The sequence below is a fragment of the Piliocolobus tephrosceles genome, chromosome 20, assembly GCF_002776525.5.
Source record: "Piliocolobus tephrosceles isolate RC106 chromosome 20, ASM277652v3, whole genome shotgun sequence".
Lineage (NCBI taxonomy): Eukaryota > Metazoa > Chordata > Mammalia > Primates > Cercopithecidae > Piliocolobus > Piliocolobus tephrosceles.
In genome coordinates this window covers 18627639-18652744 of record NC_045453.1, presented here as the reverse complement: position 1 = coordinate 18652744, position 25106 = coordinate 18627639, and the positions used below count along the sequence as shown (strand labels likewise).

At 50.7% G+C, this 25106-nt stretch overlaps 2 protein-coding genes across 6 annotated transcripts; one reads left to right on the top strand and one right to left on the bottom strand.

The window, feature by feature from the left end:
* Positions 1 to 18: 18 nt before the first annotated feature.
* On the top strand, positions 19 to 17263 carry ACOT8 (acyl-CoA thioesterase 8). Of its 2 annotated transcripts, XM_026455292.1 has the most exons (6): positions 19 to 240; positions 2129 to 2262; positions 9037 to 9262; positions 14584 to 14741; positions 15271 to 15465; positions 17028 to 17263. In XM_026455292.1, exons 1-6 carry the CDS (start codon positions 113 to 115, stop codon positions 17144 to 17146), a joined length of 960 nt encoding a protein of 319 aa, XP_026311077.1. In that variant the 5' UTR covers positions 19 to 112; the 3' UTR covers positions 17147 to 17263. The 2 variants fall into 2 exon arrangements, with proteins under 2 accessions (XP_026311077.1, XP_026311078.1); XM_026455293.1 differs by lacking the exon at positions 2129 to 2262 and having other exon boundaries at positions 23 to 240.
* Positions 16101 to 24046, bottom strand: SNX21 (sorting nexin family member 21). Of its 4 annotated transcripts, XM_023197061.2 has the most exons (5): positions 23719 to 24046; positions 23180 to 23453; positions 22531 to 22688; positions 18493 to 18503; positions 16101 to 18321 (listed from the first exon to the last, which is right to left on the bottom strand). In XM_023197061.2, exons 1-5 carry the CDS (start codon positions 23737 to 23739, stop codon positions 18303 to 18305), a joined length of 483 nt encoding a protein of 160 aa, XP_023052829.1. In that variant the 5' UTR covers positions 23740 to 24046; the 3' UTR covers positions 16101 to 18302. The 4 variants fall into 4 exon arrangements, with proteins under 4 accessions (XP_023052829.1, XP_023052827.1, XP_023052830.1 ...); XM_023197059.2 differs by lacking the exon at positions 18493 to 18503; XM_023197062.2 differs by lacking the exon at positions 18493 to 18503 and having other exon boundaries at positions 22538 to 22688.
* Positions 24047 to 25106: the final 1060 nt, after the last annotated feature.

Genomic DNA, 25106 nt, shown 5'->3' with positions numbered 1-25106 from the left:
GGTCTGCAGGAGACTTCCGGTTACCAGGGCAATCTACCGGAAGCGTCAGGTTCTGTGTGCGTTTCCGCGTCTTCCGCGGAGCGGGTGTTCAGGGCAGGCAGCGTTGAACTAGATGTCGTCCCCGCAGGCCCCAGAAGATGGGCAGGGCTGTGGCGACCGCGGCGATCCCCCTAGGGACCTCCGTAGCGTCTTGGTCACGACCGTGCTCAACCTCGAGCCGCTGGACGAGGATCTCTTCAGGTAGCTGGCAGCTCCTGCCCAGCATCCCCTCCTTTAGGGCAGAAACTCTTGATCTTGACTGCCGCCCCCCGGGGCCCCTGGCTCCGGGACTAGGATGGCTCTGCGTTGGATGCACCCTCTGCCACGATTAGGAGAGAACGCGCCCCCGACAGAGCTATCCTCGCTGCTCTGGCTTCCTCCCTTCCTCTCCGCGCGCGAGGTCTGCGCAGCCCCATCTCTAGGTAGTCCTGGAGATCTGAGCAAATATAGTGGTGACCTGAGAGACCCTGCTTGGCAGCCTGCCCTAAGCCTTCACAGGGGAGCTAGTACAGAGAGGGCAGTGATTTGCCCAAGGGCAAACGTTAAAACCGACGCGGCAGCTCCTTGCGTCTTCAGTATCCTTTTCTTCTCACAATATCCCGCCCCCAGTACCATTTGGTGGGTCTGGTATCTCATTACTTATCTTGAGGCCTAAGCATGTTTGTTTCCTTCCCAGCATCGCTGAAGTTCTTGACTGCAGCGAGGGTTTCTTTCTTTGAGAGGGAGTCTTGCTCTGTTGCCCAGGCTGGAGTGCAGTGGTGTGATCTCGGCTCAGTGCAGCCTCCGCCTCCCGGATTCAAGCATTTCTCCTGCCTCAGCCTCCTGATTAGCTGGGATTACAGGTGCGCCACGGCCCAGCTAATTTTTTTAGTAGAGACAGGGTTTCACCATGTTGGCCAGGCTGGTCTCGAACTCCTGGCCTTGTGATCGGCCCACCTCTGCCAAAGTGCTGGGATTACAGGCATGAGCCACTGCTTCCAGCCCCTGCAGCAAAGCTTCTAACAGCTTTGACCTCCAAGGCTTCTCCTGGCTTTACTGGAAATTATCTTACTTTGAACTCCCTTTCTTCCACTTAAGGAATTATAAATAACTTCTTGGAGGGCTATTTGATTTTTGTTTTTGAAGACAAGATCTGGCCCTGTTGTCCAGGCTGGAGTGCAGTGGCACGAACATGGCTCACTGCAGCCTCGACCTCCCGGGCCAAGTGACCCTTCTGCCTCAGCCTCCCGTTTAGCTGGGACCACAAGTGCTCGCCACCACATCCAACTAACTTTTTTATTTTTAGTAGACATGAGGCCCCACTTTGGAGCCCAGGCTGGTTTTGAACTCATGGGCTTAGGCGATCCTCCCACCTCGGCTTCCCAAAGTGCTGGGATTGATTACAGGCAAGAGCCACCTGCCAGGTCATGGAGGGCTATTCGTAACTCATTGTTACAGAAAATGCCAAACAGCTGGGACATGGGAGGCTAGAGACATAATTATTCAGCTTCCAATGGGCCTACATTCTGGGCAAGCATTTTCATCTCTGGGTCCAAGTTGCAGTTTTCTCATCTGTACACTGAAGGAGTTAAACTTGATGTCTGAGGGCTCTCGTTATTTATTCATTTATATATTTATTTAATTTTATTTTTTGAGATGGAGTCTTACTCTGTCGCCCAGGCTGGAGTGCAGTGGTGCGATCTTGGCTCACCTCAACCTCTGCTTCCTGGGTTCAAGTGATTCTCCTGCCTCAGCCTCCTGAGTAGCTGGGATTACAGGTGCGTGCCACCACGTCCAGCTAATTTTTGTATTTTTAGTAGAGACGGAGTTTCACCATGTTGACCAGGCTGCTCTTGAACTCCTAATCTCAAATGATCCACCTGCCTCAGCCTCGCAAAGTGCTGGGATTACAGGCGTAAGCCACTGCAACTGGCCCAGAAGATTTTTATGCATAAGGATATTTGCCTGGGGAAAGGACCTGTGGCTTTTACCATATTCTCAAAAGGATCTTAAACCCCAATAAGGTGAAGAGATCATGCACTAGAGTCTCAGCGAGGGTAGAATTTGGCCCAGTTCCCAAGTCTTTCCCTCCTTCCCCCTCTCCCTACAGAGGAAGGCATTACTGGGTACCGACCAAGAGGCTGTTTGGCGGTCAGATCGTGGGCCAGGCACTGGTGGCTGCAGCCAAGTCTGTGAGTGAAGACGTCCACGTGCACTCCCTGCACTGCTACTTTGTTCGGGCAGGTAAACCCCCCACTTCCTGCCCCAACCCAGCCCTGGTAGCCCAGCAGCCATTCTAGCCTTGGGGGCTGAGGTCAAAAGGGAAGAGAGGGAGACTGGAAGACAAGGGGGAGGGATGACGGACACAGCCACCCTAAGACACACACCCTGAGTTCCACCCTAAGTGTCTAGGGTGGAACAAAGTCTGGGGCTAACAATGAGCCTTGGACCTCACACCTGCTGGGACTCACTGGGTACCTGATGTCTGGCTGATAATGACACAAGACTTTGTTGCTTAACTGCTCCTTGTGGACCTTTTGTGCTTCCATTCTTAACATAGCTCCTGGTGCCAAGCGCTGTGCTAGGTTCTCAGCGTGCTGTAACCTCTGCTAGAGGTACGGAGGTAGGGCAGCTTGGGTTGGAGAAGCGAGCACCAGCCTGAGAATCAAGGGATCTAAGGCTTCTTTTGTCAACTGAGCATCGGGTCAATAAAAACAAACCAAAGATGTAGGGCCTAGCTTCAGCTTTGTCTGTAATTTACCATGCGGCCTTGTGAGGTTAGCTCCCGGCCCTACAGCTTGGTTTACTTCAGCTATAAAATGGAGAAGGGTGGGACCAGGGGTATTTTAGTGGAATGATCTCTACAGCTTCTTATAGCTCTGGGGTCAAATAAAGTCACTTAAAACCTATGTGTGGGGGCCGGGCATGGTGGCTCAAGCCTGTAATCCCAGCACTTTGGGAGGCCGAGATGGGTGGATCACGAGGTCAGGAGATTGAGACCATCCTGGCTAACACGGTGAAACCCCCGTCTCTACTAAAAAAAATACAAAAAACCAGCCGGGCGAGGTGGTGGGCTCCTGTAGTCCCAGCTACTCAGGAGGCTGAGGCAGGAGAATGGCATAAACCCGGGAGGCGGAGCTTGCAGTGAGCTGAGATCTGGCCACTGCACTCCAGCCTGGGCGACAGAGCGAGACTCCGTCTCAAAAAAACAACAACAACAAAAACTATGTGTGGTGGCTCATGCCTATAATCCCCGCACTTTGGGCGGCCAATGTGGAGGATTGTTGGAACCCAGGGGTTCAAGACCAGCCGGGGCAACAAATCGAGACCTTGTCTCTACAGAAAAATAAATAAAAGGAAAATAAAAGCAAAACCTATGCTAAAAAACAAAAACAAAAAAACCTGTTTTCTCTCCTTCCCTCTTACCCTTAGAGCAGATGCCCCCATGTGTTCTGTATAGATCCTCCGCTGAGAAGTTTGTGGACCTTTACAGTATGTGATTTGTATTAAGAAAACAGTGGAGTTCCCCCTTCATTTTATAAATATGAAAGTTATACCTGTAATGTTTTTCTTACTGTCCTGTGTCCCTTACTCCTTATCCCTGAGGAGTTGATTGCCCCCTCCCCCTTCTCGGCCCCCAGTCACTGCTATAAAGTATTTGAATACTAACCTTGGGCTCAGCCAGCTTCTTATCTTTATGCTAGTTGGGAGTAAATATGTGCTTTGTTTCTTAAATTTGGTTGTGAGTACCAGCCTTTTGATATTATAATCCTTCCAGCCTAGTGAAATACCTGGCTGTTTTGTTTTGTGGAGGTGGGGGCATTGAACTCTGAATCTCTTCATCCTGTGATGGAAGAAAGCTATGAATCTTTCTTTGCCAGTAAAGTATCTAGTGCAGGGCTTGGTATAATCTAGTTTTCCATAAATATTAGTTTTTGATGATTAACTTTTGTAAAATAATTAAAATTTGTATAATACAGAGCATAATTGTGTGCCTTATCTTGTTTAGTCTTCATAAGTAAACATGGATGGCAGGCATTCCTGCCATCATTCTTACCTAAAGAAACTGGGACCCGAAGAGGTTGGAACCAGCTCCCACAGTGCCCAAGGAGGCAGAGCCAGGATATGAACCTGGTTTATGTGCCTTCGAGTGCCAAACTCTTTCCTGCTTCTTTGCTTCTCTCTTAAACTCTTGGGCGATAATTCTAAACAATGGGAGAGCTGCCAGGGTACCCATCCCAGGTTTTGGGAAAAGATGCTCTTTCTTGGAAATTCTCCATCTAGGAGCAGCGTGAAATGAGCTGTGCCCAAGCTACCATTTCAAAATTAATAATTATTTGGCCGGGCGTGGTGGCTCATGCCTGTAATCCTAGCACTTTGGGAGGCCGAGGCGGGTGGATCACCTGAGCTCAGGAGTTCGAGACCAGCCTGGGCAACACGGTGAAATCCAGTCTCTACTAAAATAGAAAAAATTAGCCAGACATGGCGGCATGTGCCTGTAGTCCCAGCTACTCTGGAGGCTAAGGTAGGAGAATTGCTTGAACTCAGGAGGCGGAGGTTGCTGTAAGCTGAGATCACGCTACTGCACTCCAGCCTGGGCAACAGAGTGAGACTTGTCTCCATCAAAAAAAAAAAAAAATTATTATTATTATTTGTGCCCCTGCCTATGTCTTGAAAGACTGCAAGATAGCTAAAATAATTGGTAGCTAGTATGGGAATATTAAAAGTCAAAGGACATCAGGCCAGTAGTAGTAACAGGGGATTTGGGAGAAACAATTATGTCAAAATTTGGCTAAGCCATACTGTTGCAGTTTCATACGTTTAGTTCCGAGCTTCCTGGCTGCAAGGCAAAAAGGGGAGCGCTCTTATCTGTTTGTGATGCGACTCTGCCAGCTATATCACATATTAAAACCAATGCTGTTTTTTGGCTGGACATGGTGGCTTACACCTGTAATCCCAGGACTTTGGGAGGCCAAGGTGGGCGGATCACCTGAGGTCAAGAGTTCAAGACCAGCCTGGCCAACGTGGTGAAACCCCATCTCTACTAAAAACAAACAAACAAAAAAAAAAAACCACATGAAAATTAGCCGGGCGTGGTGGCGCACACCTGGAATCCCAGCTACTTGGGAGGCTGAGTCAGGAGACTCACTTGAACCCGGGAGGTGGAGGTTGCAGTGAGCTGAGATCGTGCCAGTGTACTCCAGCCTGGGTGACAGAGCAAGACTCCATTAAAAAAAAAAAAAAAAAATTAGCCAGGCATGGTGGCCTGAGCCTGTGATCCCGGCTACTCGGAAGGCTGAGGCAAGGAGAATCGCTTGAACCTGGTGGGTGGAGGTTGCAGTGAGCCAAGACTGCGCCACTGCACTCCCACCTGGGCGACAGATCGAGACTCCATCTCAAAAAAAAAAAAAAAAGTTTCAATTACATTTTTAAATAAATGTTATGGGGGAGGGGGAGGGTTGGTCCTTGGCCATTTATCATATCAGTTATTTTTCTAAAAACGTTCATTTTAACGTTAATTAGTTGGGTTTTTGTTTTGTTTTTAGTTTTTCTCTATAGGGGTAAATTTAGAGCTTAAAGATTTCCGAACAAGATCAGCAAACATTCTAGAAGGGCCAGATAGTAAACATTTTAAGTTTTGCCAGTGAAAGCAACTATAGACAATATGTAAACAAATGAGCATGACTTTATTACAAAAAAATTGTATTTTAAGGCAACAGTTTCCTCATCTGTACAATGGGGGTAAGAGTGGCTCTACATGGTTATTGTGAGACCAACATGAGGAAACATACTCTCCTGTCCAGTGCTGTCTGGCACCCTGCATCACTCCATAATCGTTAACTCCCTTCGGTATGCCTCAGGGCCTACCTCCTGTGCTCCAATAACAATTTTCAAGAATAGGGCTGGAACTCATTCACACTGAAAGGTAGACCAGAGAACTGAAGGTTCTGTGATCCTCTTCAGGAATCTGCACTTTAGCTTACCTGCAGACCAAGGATTGGATTCGAGGTTTTTTTGCTTTTTCTCCCCAAGTTTGGTGATAGGGAGGGGAGACTGCCTTCCCAGTGTCTGAAAGCAGACTGTACAAGTAGCTCTCTCTGGTGTCTGGACTCTTGGTAAGCCCTCCTCAAACGCCTTTAACCTTGAGGAGCTCCCACTCTGATAGAAGCCCTGCTGGTGGCAGTGCCTGATAACAGACACCTGAGCAAGCCAGTTGGCTTCAGACAGTGATGTTTAATTGCTGTTGATTGAGCCCTGGGGCCCGATTGACTCCCAATTTGCATCAGAGTGAAGGAAGCAACACTTCTTTAGACCTGCTTCTTTCATCTAAAGGTTGAAAGTCATCCCCAAGATATCTCATGGCCCAGATGTCAGGGTTCCCCAAGGCCGGCCTGACTCAGACAAAGTGAGAACTTCAGGGAAACCAGGGAAGTTCTCTTGCTCTCCAAATCTTCCCTCACCTGCTTGTTGTTGGCTGCCTTATCCCTGGCCAGTGCCTTCTACCCTGGTGGCGGCGCTCTTGATTTTGAGACAAGGTCTTGCTCTGTCACCCAGGCTGGAGCACAGTGACGCAGTCATGGCTCACTGCAGCCTTGATCTCCTGGCCTCAACTGATCCTTCCGCCTCAGCCTCTTGATTAGCTGGGACCATAGGCACATGCCACCATGCCCAGCTAATTTTTATTTTTTGTAGAAACAGGGTCTCCTTGTGTTGCCCAGGCTCTTCCACTCTGCTTTGGAGCAGAGACACCTGACAGTGAAGGACCAAATGGCTTCCGTATACATCAGGGGTGAAGTGACTGACAGCTGACCTTGCCTGGGAGAGACTGAATATACAAACAAACAGTGGCTCGACCATGTAGAAAAACAGAACTCTGATGCACAATAGCAGCAACCAGCACAGGAAGCCAGTCTACTGTCCACAAGTCAGACTTGTAGGAAGTCAGACCACTATCTTTACCAACCAGTCCAGCAAGCCAAATAATGACCAGTGTAACAATTGGCCCCCAAAGCCAGGACTTGATTAATAACTGATAGCTGCCCTAATTTTTGCCCCTGCTTCCAACTTAGGACCAACCAGAGAAAGCCAAATATGTACCCCTAACCAATCACATAGGATGTCCCACTTGTTTTTTGAGACAGAGTTTCACTCTTGTTGCCCAGGCTAGAGTGTAATGGCGCAATTTTGGCTCACTGCAGCCTCCACCTCCCAGGTTCAAGCAGTTCTGCTACAGCCTCCACCTCCCACCTTCAAGCAATTCTCCTGCCGCAGCCTCCTGAGTAGCTGGGATTACAGGCGTGTGCCACTATGCCTGGCTAATTTTTTGTATTTTTAGCAGAGACAGGGTTTTGCCATGTTGGCCAGGCTGGTCTTGAACTCCTGGCCTCAGAAGATCCGCCTGCCTCAGCCTCCCAAAGTGTTGGGATTACAGGCGTGAGCCACCGTGCCCAGCCAGATGTCGTGCTTCTAGTTAGCCCACCAACAGCTTCCCCATGCCAACAGCCTGCAATCAGAGCCTCCCTGAAGCCTTTTTTTCCATTACAGAGCGTTCCCATTCCTTTGCCTGCCTCTAAGTCCCTGCCAAAAGCAAGTGATGGTGGTTGACTTCCTGCTATAACAAGCTCTGATTGGCTGGGCACAGTGGCTCATGCCTGTAATCCCAGCACTTTGGGAGGCTGAGGTGGGTGGATCAGTTGAGGTCAGGAGTTCGAGACCAGCCTGGGCAACATAGTGAAACCCCCATCTCTACTAAAAATACAAAAATTAGTTGGGTGTGGTGGCACACACCCAGCTACTTAGGAGGCTGAGGCATGAGCATGGCTTGAATCTGGGAGGCAGAGGTTGTAGTGAGCCCAGATGACGCCACTGCACTTCAGCCTGGGTGACCCAGCGAGACTCTGCCTCTAAAAAAAAAAAAAAAAAAAATTAGCTGGGTGTGGTGGTGCACCCCTGTAGTCCCAGCCAGTCAGGAGGCTGAGGCACGAGAATCACTTGAACCTGAGAGGTGGAGGTTGCAGTGAGCCGAGATGATGCCACTGCACTCCAGCCTGGGTGACAGAGCAAGACTCCATCTCAAAAAAAAAAAAAAAGAACAAGCTCTGAATAAATAGCCTTTGTTCTCAAAAAAGAAAATAATAGAATAAACAGTAAACACGCTGGAGACTAGATTTACTGCTCCCTGATCTAGAATAATGGTTTGGGACTGATGACAAGATCCCAGGCACAGATGGAGCAAGATAGAAGGAAGGAGTTTTTTTGTTTTTTTTTTTTTTTTTTTTTTTTTTTTTGAGACAGAGTCTCGCTCTGTCGCCCAGGCTGGAGTGCAGTGGCCGGATCTCAGCTCACTGCAAGCTCCACTTCCCGGGTTCACACCATTCTCCTGCCTTAGCCTCCCGAGTAGCTGGGACTACAGGCACCCGCCACCTCGCCCGGCTAGTTTTTTGTATTTTTTAGTAGAGACGGGGTTTCACCGTGTTAGCCAGGATGGTCTCGATCTCCTGACCTCGTGATCCACCCATCTCGGCCTCCCAAAGTGCTGGGATTACAGGCTTGAGCCACCGCGCCCGGTTGGAAGGAGTATTAACTTTATTTAACAAACACATATAGAGCCCTCACTATGTGCCAGATATTATGCTAAACACTTTACAACTATGGACTCATTTCATTAAAATCCTGTAAGCGATGAGCACCATGATGATCCCCAGTTTGCAGATAAGCACACTGCTCAGAGAACTGAAGGGTCACACAGCTGGTGAGTGGTAGAGCCAGGATTTGAATGCAAGGAATCTGTCAATGTCTCTTCAGTTTGTACTGTTAAAGAAAAGCTCCACCTGCACAGGGAGCAGCCCGATGACAGGGCTTGGTGGTCTCTCTGTATCTCTAGTGCCTGGACCTTAGCAGACCTCAGTGAGTAGTTACCGAGATGAAATGGAATGGAAGATGAGTAATAGAGTACCTGTCAGGCATTGTCATGATGACAGGGCCTGTGGACCCACTGTGCCCTTGTGCCTACTGCAGGGGACCCGAACGTGCCAGTACTGTACCAAGTGGAGCGGACACGAACAGGGTCGAGCTTCTCGGTGCGCTCTGTGAAGGCTGTGCAACATGGGAAGCCCATCTTCATCTGCCAGGCCTCCTTCCAGCAGGCCCAGCCCAGCCCTATGCAGCACCAGTTCTCCATGCCCACTGTGCCACCACCAGAAGAGCTGCTTGACTGTGAGACCCTCATTGACCAGTATTTAAGGTGAGAAACCTGGAGGCTCCATGGCAGACTTTTCAAAATGCAGCTCCTATCTGTTTGTGGGTCATGGAATCCTTCAGTGGGTCTTGACCAGCATTTAAAAAATACAGATTAGAAAAGAAGATACTGGGGCCGGGCACGGGGTGGCTCATGCCTATAATCCCAGCTCTTTGGGAGGCCGAGGTGGGTGGATCACAAGGTCAGGAGATCAAGACCATCCTGGCTAACAAAGTGAAACCCCGTCTCTACTAAAAATACAAAAATTAGCCAGGCATGGTGGTGGGTACCTGTAGTCCCAGGTACTCGGGAGGCTGAGGCAGGAGAATGGCGTGAACCCGTGAGGTGGAGCTTGCAGTGAGCCGAGATTGCACTACTGTACTCCAGCCTGGGCAACAGAGCGAGACTCTGTCTCAAAAAAAAAAAAGGAAAAGAAGATATTGGACTGAATAATATGTATGTATTAAGGGCAAGAATCCTTTTGTGGGCCGGGCTCAGTGGCTCAAGCCTGTAATCCCAGCACTTTGGGAGGCCGAGACGGGTGGATCACGAGGTCAGGAGATTGAGACCATCCTGGCTAACACGGTGAAACCCCGTCTCTACTAAAAAATACAAAAAACTAGCCGGGCGTGGTGGTGGGCGCCTGTAGTCCCAGCTACTCGGGAGGCTGAGGCAGGAGAATGGCGTGAACCCGAGAGGTGGAGCTTGCAGTGAGCTGAGATCTGGCCACAGTACTCCAGCCCTGGCAGCGCCAGACCCCGCCTCAAAAACAGAAAAAAAAAAAAAAACGAATCCTTTTGTGAAACTTGAGGTTTAGTTGTGTGTGTTCCTGGTGTGTGTCTGTATTGGGCCATGGTATAAAATGAAGGGCTTGGCCGGGTGCGGTGGTGCATACCTATAATCCCAGCACTTTGGGAGGCCAAGGCAGGAGGATTGCTTGAGACCAGGAGTTGGACACTAGCCTGGCCAACACAGCAAGACTCCATCTCTAATTTAAAAATAAAGATGGGGCTGGGTGTGGGGGCTCACACCTATAACAACACTTTGGGAAGCCCAAGCAGGAGGATCACTTGAGCCCAGAAGTTCAAGACCAGCCTGGGCAACATGATGAAACCCTGTCTTTACAAAAAATACAAAAATTATCCGGGCGCTGGGGCACGCATCTGTAGTCCCAGCTACTTGGGAGGCTGAGGTGGGAGGATCGCTTGAGCTTGGGAGGTGGAGGCTGCAGTGAGCCGAGATCATGTTATTGCACTCCAGCCTGGGCAACAAGAGCAAGATTCTGTCTCAAGAAAAAATATATATATATACACACACACACACACACACACATATATATACACATACATACATATATACATATACACACACATACATATATACATGTATATACATATGTACACACACATATATACACATACACATATATATACATATAGTTGTTTTGTTGTTGTTTATATGTTTGTTTTTGAGACGGAGTCTTGCTCTTGTTGCCCAGGCTGGAGTGCAGTGACACCATCTTGGCTCACTACAGCCTCTGCCTCCCAGGCTCAAGCGATTCTCCTGCCTCAGCCTCCCAAGTAGCTGGGGTTACAGGTACCTGCTACCACGCCCGGCTAATTTTTGTTGTTGTTGTTGTTGTATTTGAGACGGAGTCTCACTCTGTTGCCCAGGCTGGAGTGCAGTGGCGCATCTCACCTCACTGCAAGCTCGCCTCCTGGGTTCACGCCATTCTCCTGCCTCAGCCTCCCGAGTAGCTGGGACTACAGGCACCTACCACCATGCCCGGCTAATTTTTTTTTTTTTTTTTTTTGTATTTTTAGTAGAGACGGGGTTTCACCATGTTAGCCAGGATGGAATTTTGTATTTTTAGTAGAGATGGCGTTTCACCATGTTGGCCAGGCTGGTCTCGAACTCTTGATCTCAGGTGATCCACCCACCTCGGCCTCCCAAAGTGCTGGGATTATAGGCATGAGCCATAATTTTCCCATATCTGGGAAAAAAAGTAAATATATACTGAAATACTTCTGTAACCACTTGGTAAATACCACCTCCCCAGTCCCCTAAGTGATTCCCTCTCTTCCCTCAGGCCCCTGGTCCAGCAGCTTAGGACTTAATGTGCACCAGGAGTAAGTGTCCTCTAGAGAGCTGCAGAGCTATGGCCTGTGTTTTTGATTGGTCACTGCCTTTTGCCTTAGTGCATGTCTTTTTTGTTTGTTTGTTTGTGTTGAGACAGAGTCTCGCTCTGTTGCCTAGACTGGAGGGCAGTGGCGTGATCTCGGCTCACTGTAACCTCTGCCTCCCAGGTTCAAGCGATATTCATGCGTCAGCCCCCCAGGTAGCTGCGATTACAGGCACACACCACCATGCCTGCCTAATTTTTGTATTTTTTTAGTAGAGACCAGGTTTTGCTCTGTTGACCAGGCTGGTCTCAAACTCCTGACCTCAAGTGATCCACCTGCCTTGGCCTCACAAAGTGCTGGGATTACAGGCGTCAGCCACCTGCACGTTTTATGTATATAAAACGTATATACAAAAATACAAATATGTATTTTCCCCTAACCATTAGACCACCAGGGAGCATGTTAGATATTTTGAATACCTGGTAAAATATATTTGTTTGGATCATACCTAATAAAGTTTGAAAAATGCTGGTGCAGGGGAAAGAGCTCTCGGTCCAGACACAGGACAGACACATGGATTCTAGCCAGGACTGTGCCTCTGTTAATGCTCACCTGCTGTGGGACAGTGCTCAACTCCCCAGCGCCCTAGTTTCTTCTAAAAAATGGGAATGCTTGGCCGGGCGCAGTGGCTCGCGCCTGTAATACCAGCACTTTGGGAGGCCGAGGCGGGCAGATCACGAGGTCAGGAGGTTGAGACCATCCTGGTTAACACAGTGAAACCCCATCTCTACTAAAAATACAAAAAATTAGCCGGGCGTGGTGGTGGGCGCCTGTAGTCCCAGCTACTTGGGAGGCTGAGACAGGAGAATGGCGTGAACCTGGGAGGTGGAGCTTGCAGTGAGCTGAGATCGAGCCACTGCACTCCAGCCTGGGCAACACAGTGAGACTCCATTTCAAAAAAAAAAAAAGGAAATGCTCATTTCTGCCCTGTCTACTTCTTAGCTGTATCATAAGGAGATAGTGTCTCTATCTCATGCTAGATACTGGGGAGGCAGCAGAGTATGATGGGATGGAGGTGGGTTTGGGAACCTGAAAGTCCTGGATTCAATCCTAGATTTTGTCCCTACTAGCTGTGTGAGTTTGGGCAAGTTGCTTTCCCACTCTGAGCCAGTAGTCTCAATTATAAAATGGTGCTAATCATATTCCTACCTTATCAGGTTGCTGTGAGGATTAAATGAAATAAAAGAGATAAGGCACTTAGTGTGCTAGTACTAACTAGCACAATAGCAGTGAATTGTAGTTATATCACTGTTAACAGAAAAAACACAGGGCCTGGTGTGTAGTTGCAACTCGACACATGTTTGCTGAAATGAGAGGAAGACATTGTTAAAGGACCTTGAATTTAGATCTGTACTGTTCAATAAGGCAGTCTGTAGCCACTTGTGGCTATATTACATTAATTAAAATTAAATAGGGCCAGGCGCAATGGTTCATGCCTGTAATCCCAGCACTCTGGGAGGCCAAGGCAGGTGGATCGCCCAAGGTCAGGAGTTCGAGACCAGCCTGGCCAACATGGTGAAACCCCATCTCTATTAAAAATACACACACATGCACACACACACAAATTAGCCAGGCATGGTGGCGCACGCCTGTAATCCCAGCTACTCAGGAGGCTGAGGCAGGAGAATTGCTTGGACCCAGGAGGCAGAGGTTGCAGTGAGCAAGATCGAGTTACTGCATTCCTGACTGGGCAACAGAGTGAGATTCCATCTAAACAAACAAACAAACAAAAAGACAAAGTTAATAGAATGAACAGTTCTGTTCCTCAGTTGCATTAGCCACATTTCAGGTGCTCCATAGTCACATGTGGCTAGTGGCTACCATAGTGTGCGGTGCAGAGAGGCATTCCGTCATCATAGAAGGTTCTGTCGGAGAGCACTCCAGAGGACAGGGGTGAAAATGGCAGTACCTGTGCAGACCACTGTGGGGGGTTGTCACTGTATTGAAGGGAATTCCTTGGAATGGGCTCCTCCCCCTGGGGGGACACAGTGTTCCCTACTGTGTAGGGTTTCATAACTCAGGCCAAGTCAGGCAGCATGTTTCTTGAGTGTTTAAAATAATGAAGTGGCTGGGCACAGTGGCTCACTCCTGTAATCCCGGCACTTTGGGAGGCTGAGGTAGGAGGATCACTTAAGTCCAGGATTTTGAGACCAGCCTGGGCAACATAAAGAGACCCCATCTCTACGAAAAAAAGTAAAAACAATCCCAGCACTTTGGGAGGCTGAGGCGGGCAGATCATGAGGTCAGGAGTTCGAGACCACCCTGGCCAACACAGTGAAACCCATCTTTACTAAAAATACAAAAATTAGCTGGGCGTGGTGGCAGGCGCCTGTAATCCTAGCTACTCAGGAGGCTGAGGCAGGAGAATCGCTTGAACCTGGGAGGCGAAGGTTGCAGTGAGCTGAGATTACACTGCCTCACTCAAGCCTGGGCAACAGAACTAGACTCCATCTCAAAAAAGAGAAAAAATAAAAATATTAGCCAGGCATAGTGGCGTACACCTCTAGTCCCAGCTACTTGGGAGGCCAAGGCGAGAGGATGGCTTGAGCCTGGGAGTTGGAGACTGCAGTGAGCTGATTGCGCCACTGTACTCCAGCCTGGGTGAGAAGACAACCCTGTCTCTAAAAAAAACAGAAAATAATCATACTGTGGACCCAGATTGCCTGAGTCCAAATCCTGTCTCTCCAGTTTTTAAGCAAGCTACTTGGACTCTGTGCTTATTTCACTGATGAAATGGGGGTAATAGTACCTGTCTCGCAGGGTTGTTGTGAGGAATACAACTGTGTATGTACAATGCTTAGAACAGGGCATATTATAGGGTATGCCTTATTACTATGATGTGTTGGTTAGATATACATGATATACATGATCTTGACTTCAGTGTTGGTTATGAGGTAGGTTACTATCATTCTCCACACTTTGCAGATGGGAAAATAGACTCAGAGAGATTACTAATTAGCACAAGACCACATGGCTCATAAGTGGCAAAGAAGGGATTCAAACACTGCACTATCCTGCCTGGCACGAGGGGAGGGGAGCTTTGGGGATATCTTCCCTGTGGAAGAATGAGGGGAGTCAGAAGAGGCAATGCAGATGTGACTTCCTCTCTTCCTGGGTCTCACCCCCTCTCCCCTTTACTTTCAGGGACCCTAACCTCCAAAAGAGGTACCCAGTGGCGCTCAACCGAATTGCTGCTCAGGAGGTCCCCATTGAGATCAAGCCAATAAACCCATCCCCCCTGAGCCAGCTGCAGAGAATGGAGCCCAAACAGATGTTCTGGGTGCGAGCCCGGGGCTATATTGGTAAGACGACCCCAGGGATGGGAGGAAACCACTCTCCAAGGGGTCTACCACTCATTTGCTGTGTGACCTTGGGCACATGAGTTCCCTTCTCTGGGCCTGTTTCCTTATCTGCATGATGGGGAAGTTGGCTTAGCTTCTTACCTGGGGCCTCTCAGCCCTTTGCATGGGGAGAATGTGGAGGTGACTATAATCCCAACACAAGGCCTTTCTGAGGAAGGCAAGGCACCTCACTGGGGTTGTTGTCCAGCTTTGCTGCTAACCATAAAGTGTCTTTGTGCAAATTGGAAGATGACACCCCTTTTGGGGCCTAGTGTGGGAGACTTGGGTGAATTTCAGTCCATGCTCACCCCTGCCCTCCCCATGTCGCCATTGCACTTATCCCCCGTCACACATACACACTGTAGGCCAAGTGCTCTTGTGCAGCAACCAGTCTGCACCCCCATGCACGGGAGTCCCTTTTTCCCCTACCTCCCTGCAGGTCCTGAGCTGGAAAGCCCAGGAGCCCAGGGCTGATGGGGACCTGTTGCAGGCGAGGGTGACATGAAGATGCACTGCTGCGTGGCCGCCTATATCTCCGACTATGCCTTCTTGGGCACTGCATTGCTGCCTCACCAGTGGCAGCACAAGGTGCACTTCATGGTCTCATTGGACCATTCCATGTGGTTCCACGCCCCCTTCCGAGCTGACCACTGGATGCTCTATGAGTGCGAGAGCCCCTGGGCTGGTGAGTGTGGGGCCGTGTGGGACAAGGGCACTGACCTTGGGTGGCAGATGCTGACTTCCCCTGACTTCCTGTGTGGCACTGCACAGGTCACTTCCTCTCCTTCCCTCCTAGGCTTTCACATCTTCATCTTCAAAATGAGAGGGTGAGGCTGGGACACCTGCTCTGCTCTAAATTGCTAGAATGTGCTGGGAATGTGGTTCACCTTCTCCCCGGGACCCAGTTCTAGTCCCAGAACCAGTTCAGATTCTTTTTATTACAATAGGCAAATCGTGTCTTCCATCTGAGCCTGTTTCCTCGTCTAAACAAAGGGTTACATTACAGCAATGGTGTCCAAACCCGGCAGCCCATCAGACTGCCATCTGGGGACGCCTTTTCAAAATAGATTCTGATTCCACCCTCAAGATTCTGACTCAGTAGGTCTTGGATAAGGTCCAGGAAACTGTATTTTTAAGTTCTCTAAGTGACTCTGATTAACCTGATTGGGGTTGGAGCATTCAGTGGTCCCTAAGGGCCTCACTGCTTGGACATTCCTTGCAGGGGACAGAGAGAAACAAGACTCATTCATCAATGTCTAGCTTCAGAACCCTGACCTCCTTTCCAAGGGAGTACATTTCAAATGAAGAAAGGTTTTGCTCGACAAACCAAGGGAAAAACTTAAGGACTTGTTATACTCAGATAAGGGGTACTCTCACGTACCAATAGCATCCCAATCCAAGATTGATAACCTTGAAGTGAGGACATGGGTTCAGATTTGGCCTCATCATGAAACCAAATTCCTGACCCTCTCTGGATTTCAGTCCTGGTCTGGAAAACTGGACAACACATAACTGCTTCCTTTGGCTACGGTGAGAACTGAGTGAGCTCTGCTATGTGTAAAGGAAACCAGCAATCAATCATCCTCATAAACATCAAACTCAGGCCCAAAGCCAGCAAGGGAGAAAGAATCTCCAGGTGGGGAGGGAAGAGGCCAGACCTCATGGCTTTAATTCCTCTCTGCTGAGCCCCTTCTTCCCCTTGGTGGTGGTAGTGGGGATATTTTTCATGAATTACCATTGGGAGGATGTGGCTTGATTTATTATACAGGGAGCCAATAGGTTTCCTAACACGAGTGGCCAGAGGTATAGCAGTTCTGCTTGGCCAAGCTGTTGAAGGAGACTGTTCTCAGAGCTTCTCCCTCCGTGATCTTTTTGAGGAAGCGAGCAGAGGTGTGAAAGTGCTTTTAAACTATCAAGTGGGGTTCCTGTGGGAGGAGTTACCCCTCAATGATGGTCCATAATAAGCTCAAGAAGGGGCATTTGGAGCAGCCACGACACTTAGCGCACCCTTGTATGGGGCAGCCCTGCCCTGGGTCACACCCTTTTCAAGAAGTCCACTTGGAGGTCGGGCGTGGTGCTGTGCTAAGCCTGTAGTCCCAGCTGCTCAGGAGGCTGAGGCAGGAGGATCCCTTGAACCCAGGAGCTTGAGACCAGCCTGGGCAACATAGTGAGACTCTGTTTCAGAAAAAAAGAAATGCATTTGGCTGTTCTGAAGCAGGCCATCCTCACCTTTCACCTCACCCACAGGTGGCTCTCGGGGGCTGGTCCATGGGCGGCTGTGGCGTCAGGATGGAGTCCTAGCTGTGACCTGTGCCCAGGAGGGCGTGATCCGAGTGAAGCCCCAGGTCTCAGAGAGCAAGCTGTAGCCAGAGGTACCAGCTTGGCCTGGGGCTTCAATAACCTCCCATCTATCCCCATTCCTGAGACAGCAGTTACAGTCCCTTTTGGCCCTCACATCCAATAAAGAGACTGATACCACTGGAGTGGCTGGCTTTTAATTCCCCTGGGCCAGACCTTGCCTTCATCCTTCAACTCCAGGACTCCAGGGCAGAGTCCCTGGCCTTCAACCAGGAGGCCTCGCCAGCTTGGGGGCCCACCAACAAGGGAACATTGCCCCTGACCTGTGCCACAGCCCCTTGGCTGTTTATAAGCTGGAGAGGCCGTGTCAGACTTCTTCCCTGTACTATACCAGGGCAACCCCAGCCAAAGCTCATCCTGAGCCCAGCTCAACAGAAGTTTCCTTGATCTGCTTCACATTCTCTTTTGGAACTTCTAGGGGCTCCCAGCTATTCTGTCCTCATTGGGTCCTTCCCCTGCATTCTGGGGCAGCCTCTCTCCTCACAGTGGCCTTAAATCTAGGCAAGGGTTAGTCCAGCACCTCCTTGATGAGCAATTCTTTGAGACTGGGGGGTGGCGTAGGGGTAAGGCCTGCCTCCTGCAGGGCTTGGAGCCGAGCCTCTGATTGACGTTTGTCCAGGCCCAGGCGCCAGGAGAGTCGAACATGGGCCTCCAGAAAGGGTGCCAGCAAAGGGTGGAGGCTCTTGTCCCCAAGCAGCTGCAGGGCCTTCTCACAGCATGCCCGGGCCTCCCCAGGGTCTTCCAGCTCCTGGTGGCACACGGCCAGCCCAGCCAGGGTCAGCAGGGGGCGGTCTGGGCCAGAGGGGGTGCCCAGCTGGGCTTGCAGTTGCCAGGCAGTGGCCCAGAGTGCCAGAGCCTCACGATAGAGGCCAGTACAGGTGAGGCTCTGTGCCCGCCGCAGCTCTGGCAGCACGAAGAAGTCCTGCAGGTCCGGGGCATGGCGCAGCTCAGGCACTGCCTGCAGGTGACCCAAAAACTGCTCAAAGGCCCGGCTACGGCGGGCAATGGTCTCTGCAGTAAAATTCCGGCGCAGCCGCTTACGGGGGAAGGAGATGGCAGCCATTGGGCCCCGGAATTGCCGCTGCAGGTTTCGGTGCAGCCGCTCAAAGTCCGAGTAACGGCGAGAGATCTGGGCTGGCTGGCAATCTGGCGGCCCTGGGCCTATCACGGCGAGGGTGTAGAGCTGCAGGGAGGGTGGGTGTCAGGGCAAATACAAGTTGTCCATCGGCCCATTCCCTCCCCAACCCCCACACTCCCAGCTGTGCCTCCCCACCTCTTCCTTTCACCCCTGGGATAGCACCCAGGAGGGCGGGAGCTGCTGCCACAGTGGCGGGGAAGCCCAGTCCCATCTTACCTGAGGTTTGTCTGAAATGACCCAGGCCCAAGGCAGCAAGAAGAGAGAAAGACAGAGATGAGCTTCAGTGCCCGGGGCTGCTGCCCCTTTTTTTGTACTCCCTTCCCATAGAGCAGTTAGTTCTTCTGACAGCCCCCGCTGGAAAACCAGATGAGCTGAAACCCAGGCCAATCTCTTAGGTCTTCTTTAGGAACAGCATGGAGCTTGTTCCACTTTGGACACCTGGCCTCCACATCCCCGGTCAGGATTTTCCAAACTAGACCCAGAAGACAGGTCTGTAGATAGCCACAATTGCCATAACTGTGAAAAGTATACTGGCCTAGGACTCAAGTTCTAACCCAAGGTCAGCTACTCCCTCCCTGTGTGACCTCAGGCAAGGTCATCCCCTCTGGGTCCGCTTCTGTTTCTAATGAAGGAAGTGCTCGGTCAAGTCAGTGTTTGTCCAAAAATGAGACATGTACAAGTATTGGTACCTGAGTTTTGTTTTTGTTTTTGTTTTGAGACAGAGTCTCGCTCTGTGGCCCAGGCTGGAGTGCAGTGGCTCACTGCAACTCCTGCCTCAGCCTCTCGAGTAGCTGGGACTACAGGCGCCCACCACCTCGCCCGGCTAGTTTTTTTTGTATTTTTCAGTAGAGACGGGGTTTCACCGTGTTAGCCAGGATGGTCTCGATCTCCTGACCTTGTTGTGATCTGCCTGCCTTGGCCTCCCAGAGTGCTGGCATGCAGTGGCACAATCTCCGCTCACTGCAACCTCCGCCTCCCGGGTTCAAGCAGTTCTCCTGCCTCAGTCACCCGAGTAGCTGGGATTATAGGCATGCGCCACCACGCCTGGCTCATTTTTGTATTTTTAGTAGAGACAGGGTTTCACCATGTTGGCCAGGCTGGTCTCAAACTCCTGACCTCAGGTGATCTGCCCACCTCAGCCTCCCAAAGTGCTGGGATTACAGGCGTGAGCCACCATGCCTGGCCCACTACTTTTATTTTTATGGCTAGCTTCTCTCTGTGGCAAGTGAGACTTTCCACTTGCAGTAGTGCTATGAAGTTGTCTTTTAAACTCACTTAAAGGATGGGCACAGTGGCTCATACTTATAATACCAGTACTTTGGGAGGCTGAGGCAGGAGGACTGCTTAAGGCCAGGAGTTCGAGACCAGCCTGGGCAACATGGCAAGACCCTGTCTCTACAAAACAAAAAAGAAAAGAAAAACAATTAGTTGGGTACTTGTGGTCCCAGCTACTCAGGTGGCTGAGGCAGTTGGATCATGTAAGCACAGGAATTCGAGGCTGCAGTGAGCTATGATCGTGCCACTGCACTCCAGCCTAGGCGACAGAGCAAGACTCCGTCTCAATAAATAAATTTATTTAAGAAAAAAAATAGGTTCGGCCGGGTGCAGTGGCTCACACCCGTAATCCCAACACTTTGGGAGGCTGAAGCGGGCAGATCACTTGAGGTCAGGAGTTCAAGACCAGCCTAGCCAACAGTGAAACCCCATCTCTACTAAAAATGCAAAAGTTAGCCAGGCGTGGTGGTGGGCACCTGTAATCCCAGCTGCTCAGGAAGCTGAGGTGGAAGGATTGCTTGAACCTAGGAGGCGGAGGTTGCAGCGAGCTGAGATTGCACCACCGCACTCCCGCCTGGGCAACAGAGCAAGACTCTGTCTCAAATAAAGAAAAAGAAAAAAAAAATAGGTTCATTTAAACAAAAATGTTAAGAAGAAAAGAGTACAAGTGGCACTTTTAGATAGGACAAGAATCAGGGAGGTACTGGAATGACTGAGGTTTGGAGAACACTGAGCAAGATGACCACTAAGCTCCCCGCCTCCCAGGTCTGAGAACCTGAATATGGATTAACCGATAATTCCAAGCCAACGGGTTTAAAAGGAGAGTTAACAAGTGTTAGATTTTAAAGGCACCCTAACAGCAAATCCAGATCTTTCTCTCACATTTGTTCTGTGGAACTGACAATGCTCTAGCCACTCCTGGTCAGTTAGGTTTGCCTACTCTGTCCTCTTGAAGATTCAGTGTACATTAATACTAGGGATTAAAAAGTTTAACAATAAAGAAACTTACTTTATTCTCATTTAACTGCATTCTCAGAACATATTGCCTGCAAAACCTTTATTTAGAAACAGCTATTAACATTCCAGGGAACCAGTTTTCTGCAGGACACACTTTAGGACACCAGTTTTCTTCAGGACACACTGGTCTATATAATAAGCCTTTATGTTCATCTAGTTTACATTTTGTATCCATTATCTCATTGATCCTTGTAACGTGCAGCCAGATGGGTGATAATGATCGAGGTTCCATTACCCAAGCACTTACCCTGTGCCTCCTGCTGTACCAAGCACTCTTTACATCTATGATTTCATTTAATCATCACAACAGCACTGCAGGGAAGGTGTCCTTATCTCCGACAGCTGAGGAAGCAGGCTCAAAGAGGGGGCAAAGGGCTCAAAGACGTGCCCTAAGTCACACAGCTGGAAAACAGCCCAGCTGGGATTTAAACCCAGGTTGATCTGACTCCAAAGCCTGTGCCCTTCACCCCTGCAAGTTAAGTGGGGAATTAGAGTCCCCATCATACAGAGGAGGTGCCTTGCTTCTCCAGACACAGGCCGGGGCATACTTGGCCATCCTGCTCTATCCTGTCATCCCTTCCCATCCAGGTACCCACAGTCACCCCCATTCCTCTCAGCCTCTGAGCTGTTCCTTGGTGTCCCCTTCCTGTGTATGAACCCTTGTCCACCCCAGAGTTCTGAGACCTTTGCCACTTCAGACTTCATCACTGGCCACACGTGGTGGTGCATACCTGTAGTCCTAGCTACTTGGGAGGCTGAGGTGGGAGGATCGCTCAATTGAGCCCAGTTGGAAGTTGCAGTGAGTTATGACTGCACCCCTGCACTCCAGCCTGAGTGACAGAACGAGACCCTGTCTTAAAAAAAATTTTAAAAGACTCAATAATCCGAGTCGGTCCCTGCTGAAATTGGAGTAGTCACCCCATGGGTGTGGCCCTTGCTTACTAACAGCAACAGAAAAGGGTGGAGAGGCCCAGATGTGGGACTGGGCTCCAGGCCCCCTCCTGCTGAGTCAGAGGTGGAGAGGGGTGGTGAAGAGGAGGAGAGTGACAGATGGAGAGCTGCCACTGACAGGAGTGGCCAGCTCAGTCGCCTTTCAGGCCTGGCCTGAAAAGGGACTGGAGCAGAAGTTGCTGCGGGCATTAAAGGAGCAGATCTCATTCTCCAAGTCAGTCTCTCAACAGCAAGGAAAACAGCAAGGGACTCCAAGGTCCTCCCCAACACTGCTCTTCATCCTAACCTCCACCAACCCCCTACGTCTAGCCCTTAGGACAAGACTATTCTGTACAGGGTCGGGTGCTTGAGAACTGAGTCACCTGTGTGTTATAAGGACACAGCAGGCCCTAGATGACAAACATTTTCAACCCAAAGTTAAATAATAATGACATAGCTACCATTTCATTGAGCACTTCATAATGCCAGGCACACTGCTAAGGGCTTTTTGTCCACTGTCTCATTTAACTCCTGCTGTAATCCTCTGCATTTTCCCCATTGCTATAATGAGGAAACGGAACATGACCAAGATTAAACAACTCACCCAGAGTCAAACAACTGGAAATAAGTGGGAGTCAAGGTTGGTCTGGATTGAAAGCCTATTTACTTAACCATGCAACTTGGATCTCGAGTTTGACCCAGATAACATCTGTCTCTCCGTATCTTACATCTTGCTACAATTTGCAAAATCCTTGTGGGCTAGGTAGGGAAGTGCACACACCAGTTCTCTTAGTCTCAAAACCAGGATAAGAGGAAGGTCCTTAATCCCCACTTCACTCAGTCTCAAGGAAACTAAGTCATTTGTGTGAGGATATGCTCAAGTTACATCCCCTTTCTGACCTCAGTTTCCCCATTTGTAAACGAGGTAGCCATTTATAACTGCATAGACCCCTCAGGAAGTTGGGGTCTTCCCTACTTGCTCATAGCCATACTTCTAGACTCACAGCCCAGGGGTTATGGACCCTCACTCACCACGTACTTGGAGGGCGGGTCCTTGACAACGTTAGCGCTGGTCACTTCGAAGAGCAGCCGCTGGGGTGTCAGGGTGTTTCGGGACTTCTTCCAGAAATCCTGCAGCTGCCGCGCCAGGAGCTGACTGCCCCGCTGCCCATCAGGTGGGGGGCTCCGTTCTGCAGACACATGACCAGTCATATCAATGGGCCTAGGGCCAGGGTCGACATCAATCACTGCCGTGGCCTCACTCATCCTCCCAATGTGAGGCAGGATTTACCCCCATTTTACAGAAATGGAAACTGAGGTGCAGAGAGGCACCGAGAAGCCAAACACCGTGCCTGGCAGACAGTAGGGGCTAAATTAACAGCTCCACCCTCAAAATATCGCTAATACATCATTTCCATTCGGATCCCAGGCCCTGTACATTTAATGCCCGCAGCCAATTCTGAGATGAGAGTGAGTTCTCCCACTTGACACAAGGGAAAACTTGGCTCAGAGCGGGGTTAAGACTCTCTCAAGGTCACACAACCAAGAGGTGGCCCAGGCTCTTTAAGAAGTGTGGGAGTGTCAGCTGGATCAACTCAGCGCCCTGGATGCTCTGGGAACGCAGCAGGGATGGAGGCCTAATCTAGCCCCAGGGTTCCCGCCTCCGTCCTCCTGCACTCGCCTGCGTCTTCTCCTGACGTCCCATCCCCGAGGGGCAGCGGGTCAGGGCCAGCCTCCGCGTCGTCCTCGTCCTCGTCCTCGTCGTCCTCGTCGTCCTCGGCGCTGGTGAAGCTGAGGGTGCCGCTGAGTCGGGAGGACAGGCCCTCGGCGTCGTCGTCCTCCAGCTCTGAGCTCTCCGGAAACTGCTCCGCCTCTGGGCTGGCCGCCGCCTCCCCGGGGCCGTCGCCTGCCAAGGCGTGCCGCAGCCGGTGCAGGAGCCGGGAGGCCATGGCACCCTGGGGGGAGCGCGCGACGCTGTGTCCCAGGTCCCGGAGGAGGAGGAGGAGGACCCCAGCCCAGCTCAGGAGGAGGAGGGGCGGGGCCCGGACCGGAGAGGAGGGGCGCGCGGAGGCCCCACCCCCTGGCAGTCCGAGGTCCTGCGAACCAGGGGATCCAGCTCGCCTCGCTTTCCCGGCAACCCACTTAGCCTAGGACTGCGTTCCTGCCCGGAGGGGCTCGGGACCCTCCCGACGTCTCTTGCGCCGCCTGGTGCGCCTCTACCTCCTGCGTCCCACGGCGCATTCAGGGGCGTGCCGCGCCCCAAGGGTCCGGGTGCAGCCCCCCGCAGCCCATGGAGGCCGGCCGGGCTCTGCAGGGCTCCGCCGGGCTCAGGCCGCTCCGAGCGCCGCTCGGGCCGCTTCCTGCTGCCGCCCCGCCTCCTGCCCCGCCCGCTCGCTCGCCCGAGCCGCCCGAGAATCCCGGGCCCTTGGCTCTAGGAGGGACTTGGGAAGCCTGGGTCAGCCTGAGGGAGTCCCAGGCCTGCCGCAAAATCATCCCAGTCCGGCCAGGCGCGTACCCTCCTGGAATCCTCCCACCCCACCCACGTCATCTCCAATCTGCCCCACTAATTTCCACCCAACGCTCTTTAACTTCACAAAGTAATTATGCGATATTAGGGAGGCCATGTCTCCCGAAAGAAAACGAAGGCCAGGAGAAGATGTGTGATTTGGGCTGGAATCTGACCTCGCTGAGCCTAGATTTTCTCATATGTAAAACAGGAACAGTACTGCTAAAACTAATTTTGCAGCTCTTGTAAGAATCCTCGTCCGGTGCCTGGCATAGAGCAAGGGCTGATGAAGTGATCACTTACATAATGATTATTGTTCCTACAGTGTTCGCAGGATTGCACAATCTGATTTGAACCTCATACATGGGAAGTAGGCAAACAGGGAAACTGAGGACCAGAGAGGGTGAGTTACTTGGCTAAACCACACAGCTTGCCAGAGGTTTCTCTTTCTCTCTCTCTCTCTCTTGTCTCTCTCTTTCCTTCTTTCTTTCTTTCTTTTTCTTTTGAGATGGAGTCTCACTCTGTCGCCTAGGCTGGAGTGCAACGGCACCATCTTGGCTTAGTGCAACCTCCGTCTCCCTGGGTTCAGGTCATCCCTCCCACCTCAGCCTCCCCAGTAGCTAGGACTACAGGCATTCGCCACCACACCCAGCTAATTTTTGTATTTTTTGTAGAGATGGGATTTGGCCACATTGCCCAGGCTGGTCTCGAATTCCTGGGCTCAAGTGATCTGCCTGCCTCTGCCTCCCTCAGAGGTCTCTGAGTATGGGGCCTGGAGCCCAGGTCCCCTGCTGCATACTGCCCTTTTCCCGTGCAGCCGGCCTGATAATCTCAGCGCCTCCCCAGCTTTGTTTTATCTTTTATCCTCGGGGCAGCTGCAGGTCAAGAGAAAGTTATTGTGGCTTCCTGTCACAAAGCCTAGATATCAGTTGTTAGGGCAGATTTTGATAGTTATACAATACAACAAATAAAATCAAAATCTCTCCGAAGTAGCTCCTGCCCTTTCTGAGTGGCACAGGACAGAGGGGTAGGGGGAAATGCCTTAGAATAAGCAGAATGTATTTCAGCTCCCTGCCTTCCCATGTGAGCAGAAAGGCTAGGG

What these genes read in the sequence shown, in the direction of transcription:
- SNX21 (XM_023197059.2), bottom strand. Translation starts at nt 23,739, where the DNA reads ATGCGCCGTGGGACGCAGGAG. An exon ending in TGCGCCGTGGGACGCAGGAG is followed by an intron (nt 23,454 to 23,718) that starts GTAGAGGCGCAC and finishes CGCTCCCCCCAG; the next exon opens with GGTGCCATGGCCTCCCGGCT. An exon ending in ACCCGCCCTCCAAGTACGTG is followed by an intron (nt 18,322 to 22,530) that starts GTGAGTGAGGGT and finishes CCCTCCCTGCAG; the next exon opens with CTCTACACCCTCGCCGTGAT.
- ACOT8 (XM_026455292.1), top strand. Translation starts at nt 113, where the DNA reads ATGTCGTCCCCGCAGGCCCCAGAAGATGGGCAGGGCTGTGGCGACCGC. An exon ending in CTGGACGAGGATCTCTTCAG is followed by an intron (nt 241 to 2,128) that starts GTAGCTGGCAGC and finishes CTCTCCCTACAG; the next exon opens with AGGAAGGCATTACTGGGTAC. An exon ending in CTGCTACTTTGTTCGGGCAG is followed by an intron (nt 2,263 to 9,036) that starts GTAAACCCCCCA and finishes TGCCTACTGCAG; the next exon opens with GGGACCCGAACGTGCCAGTA.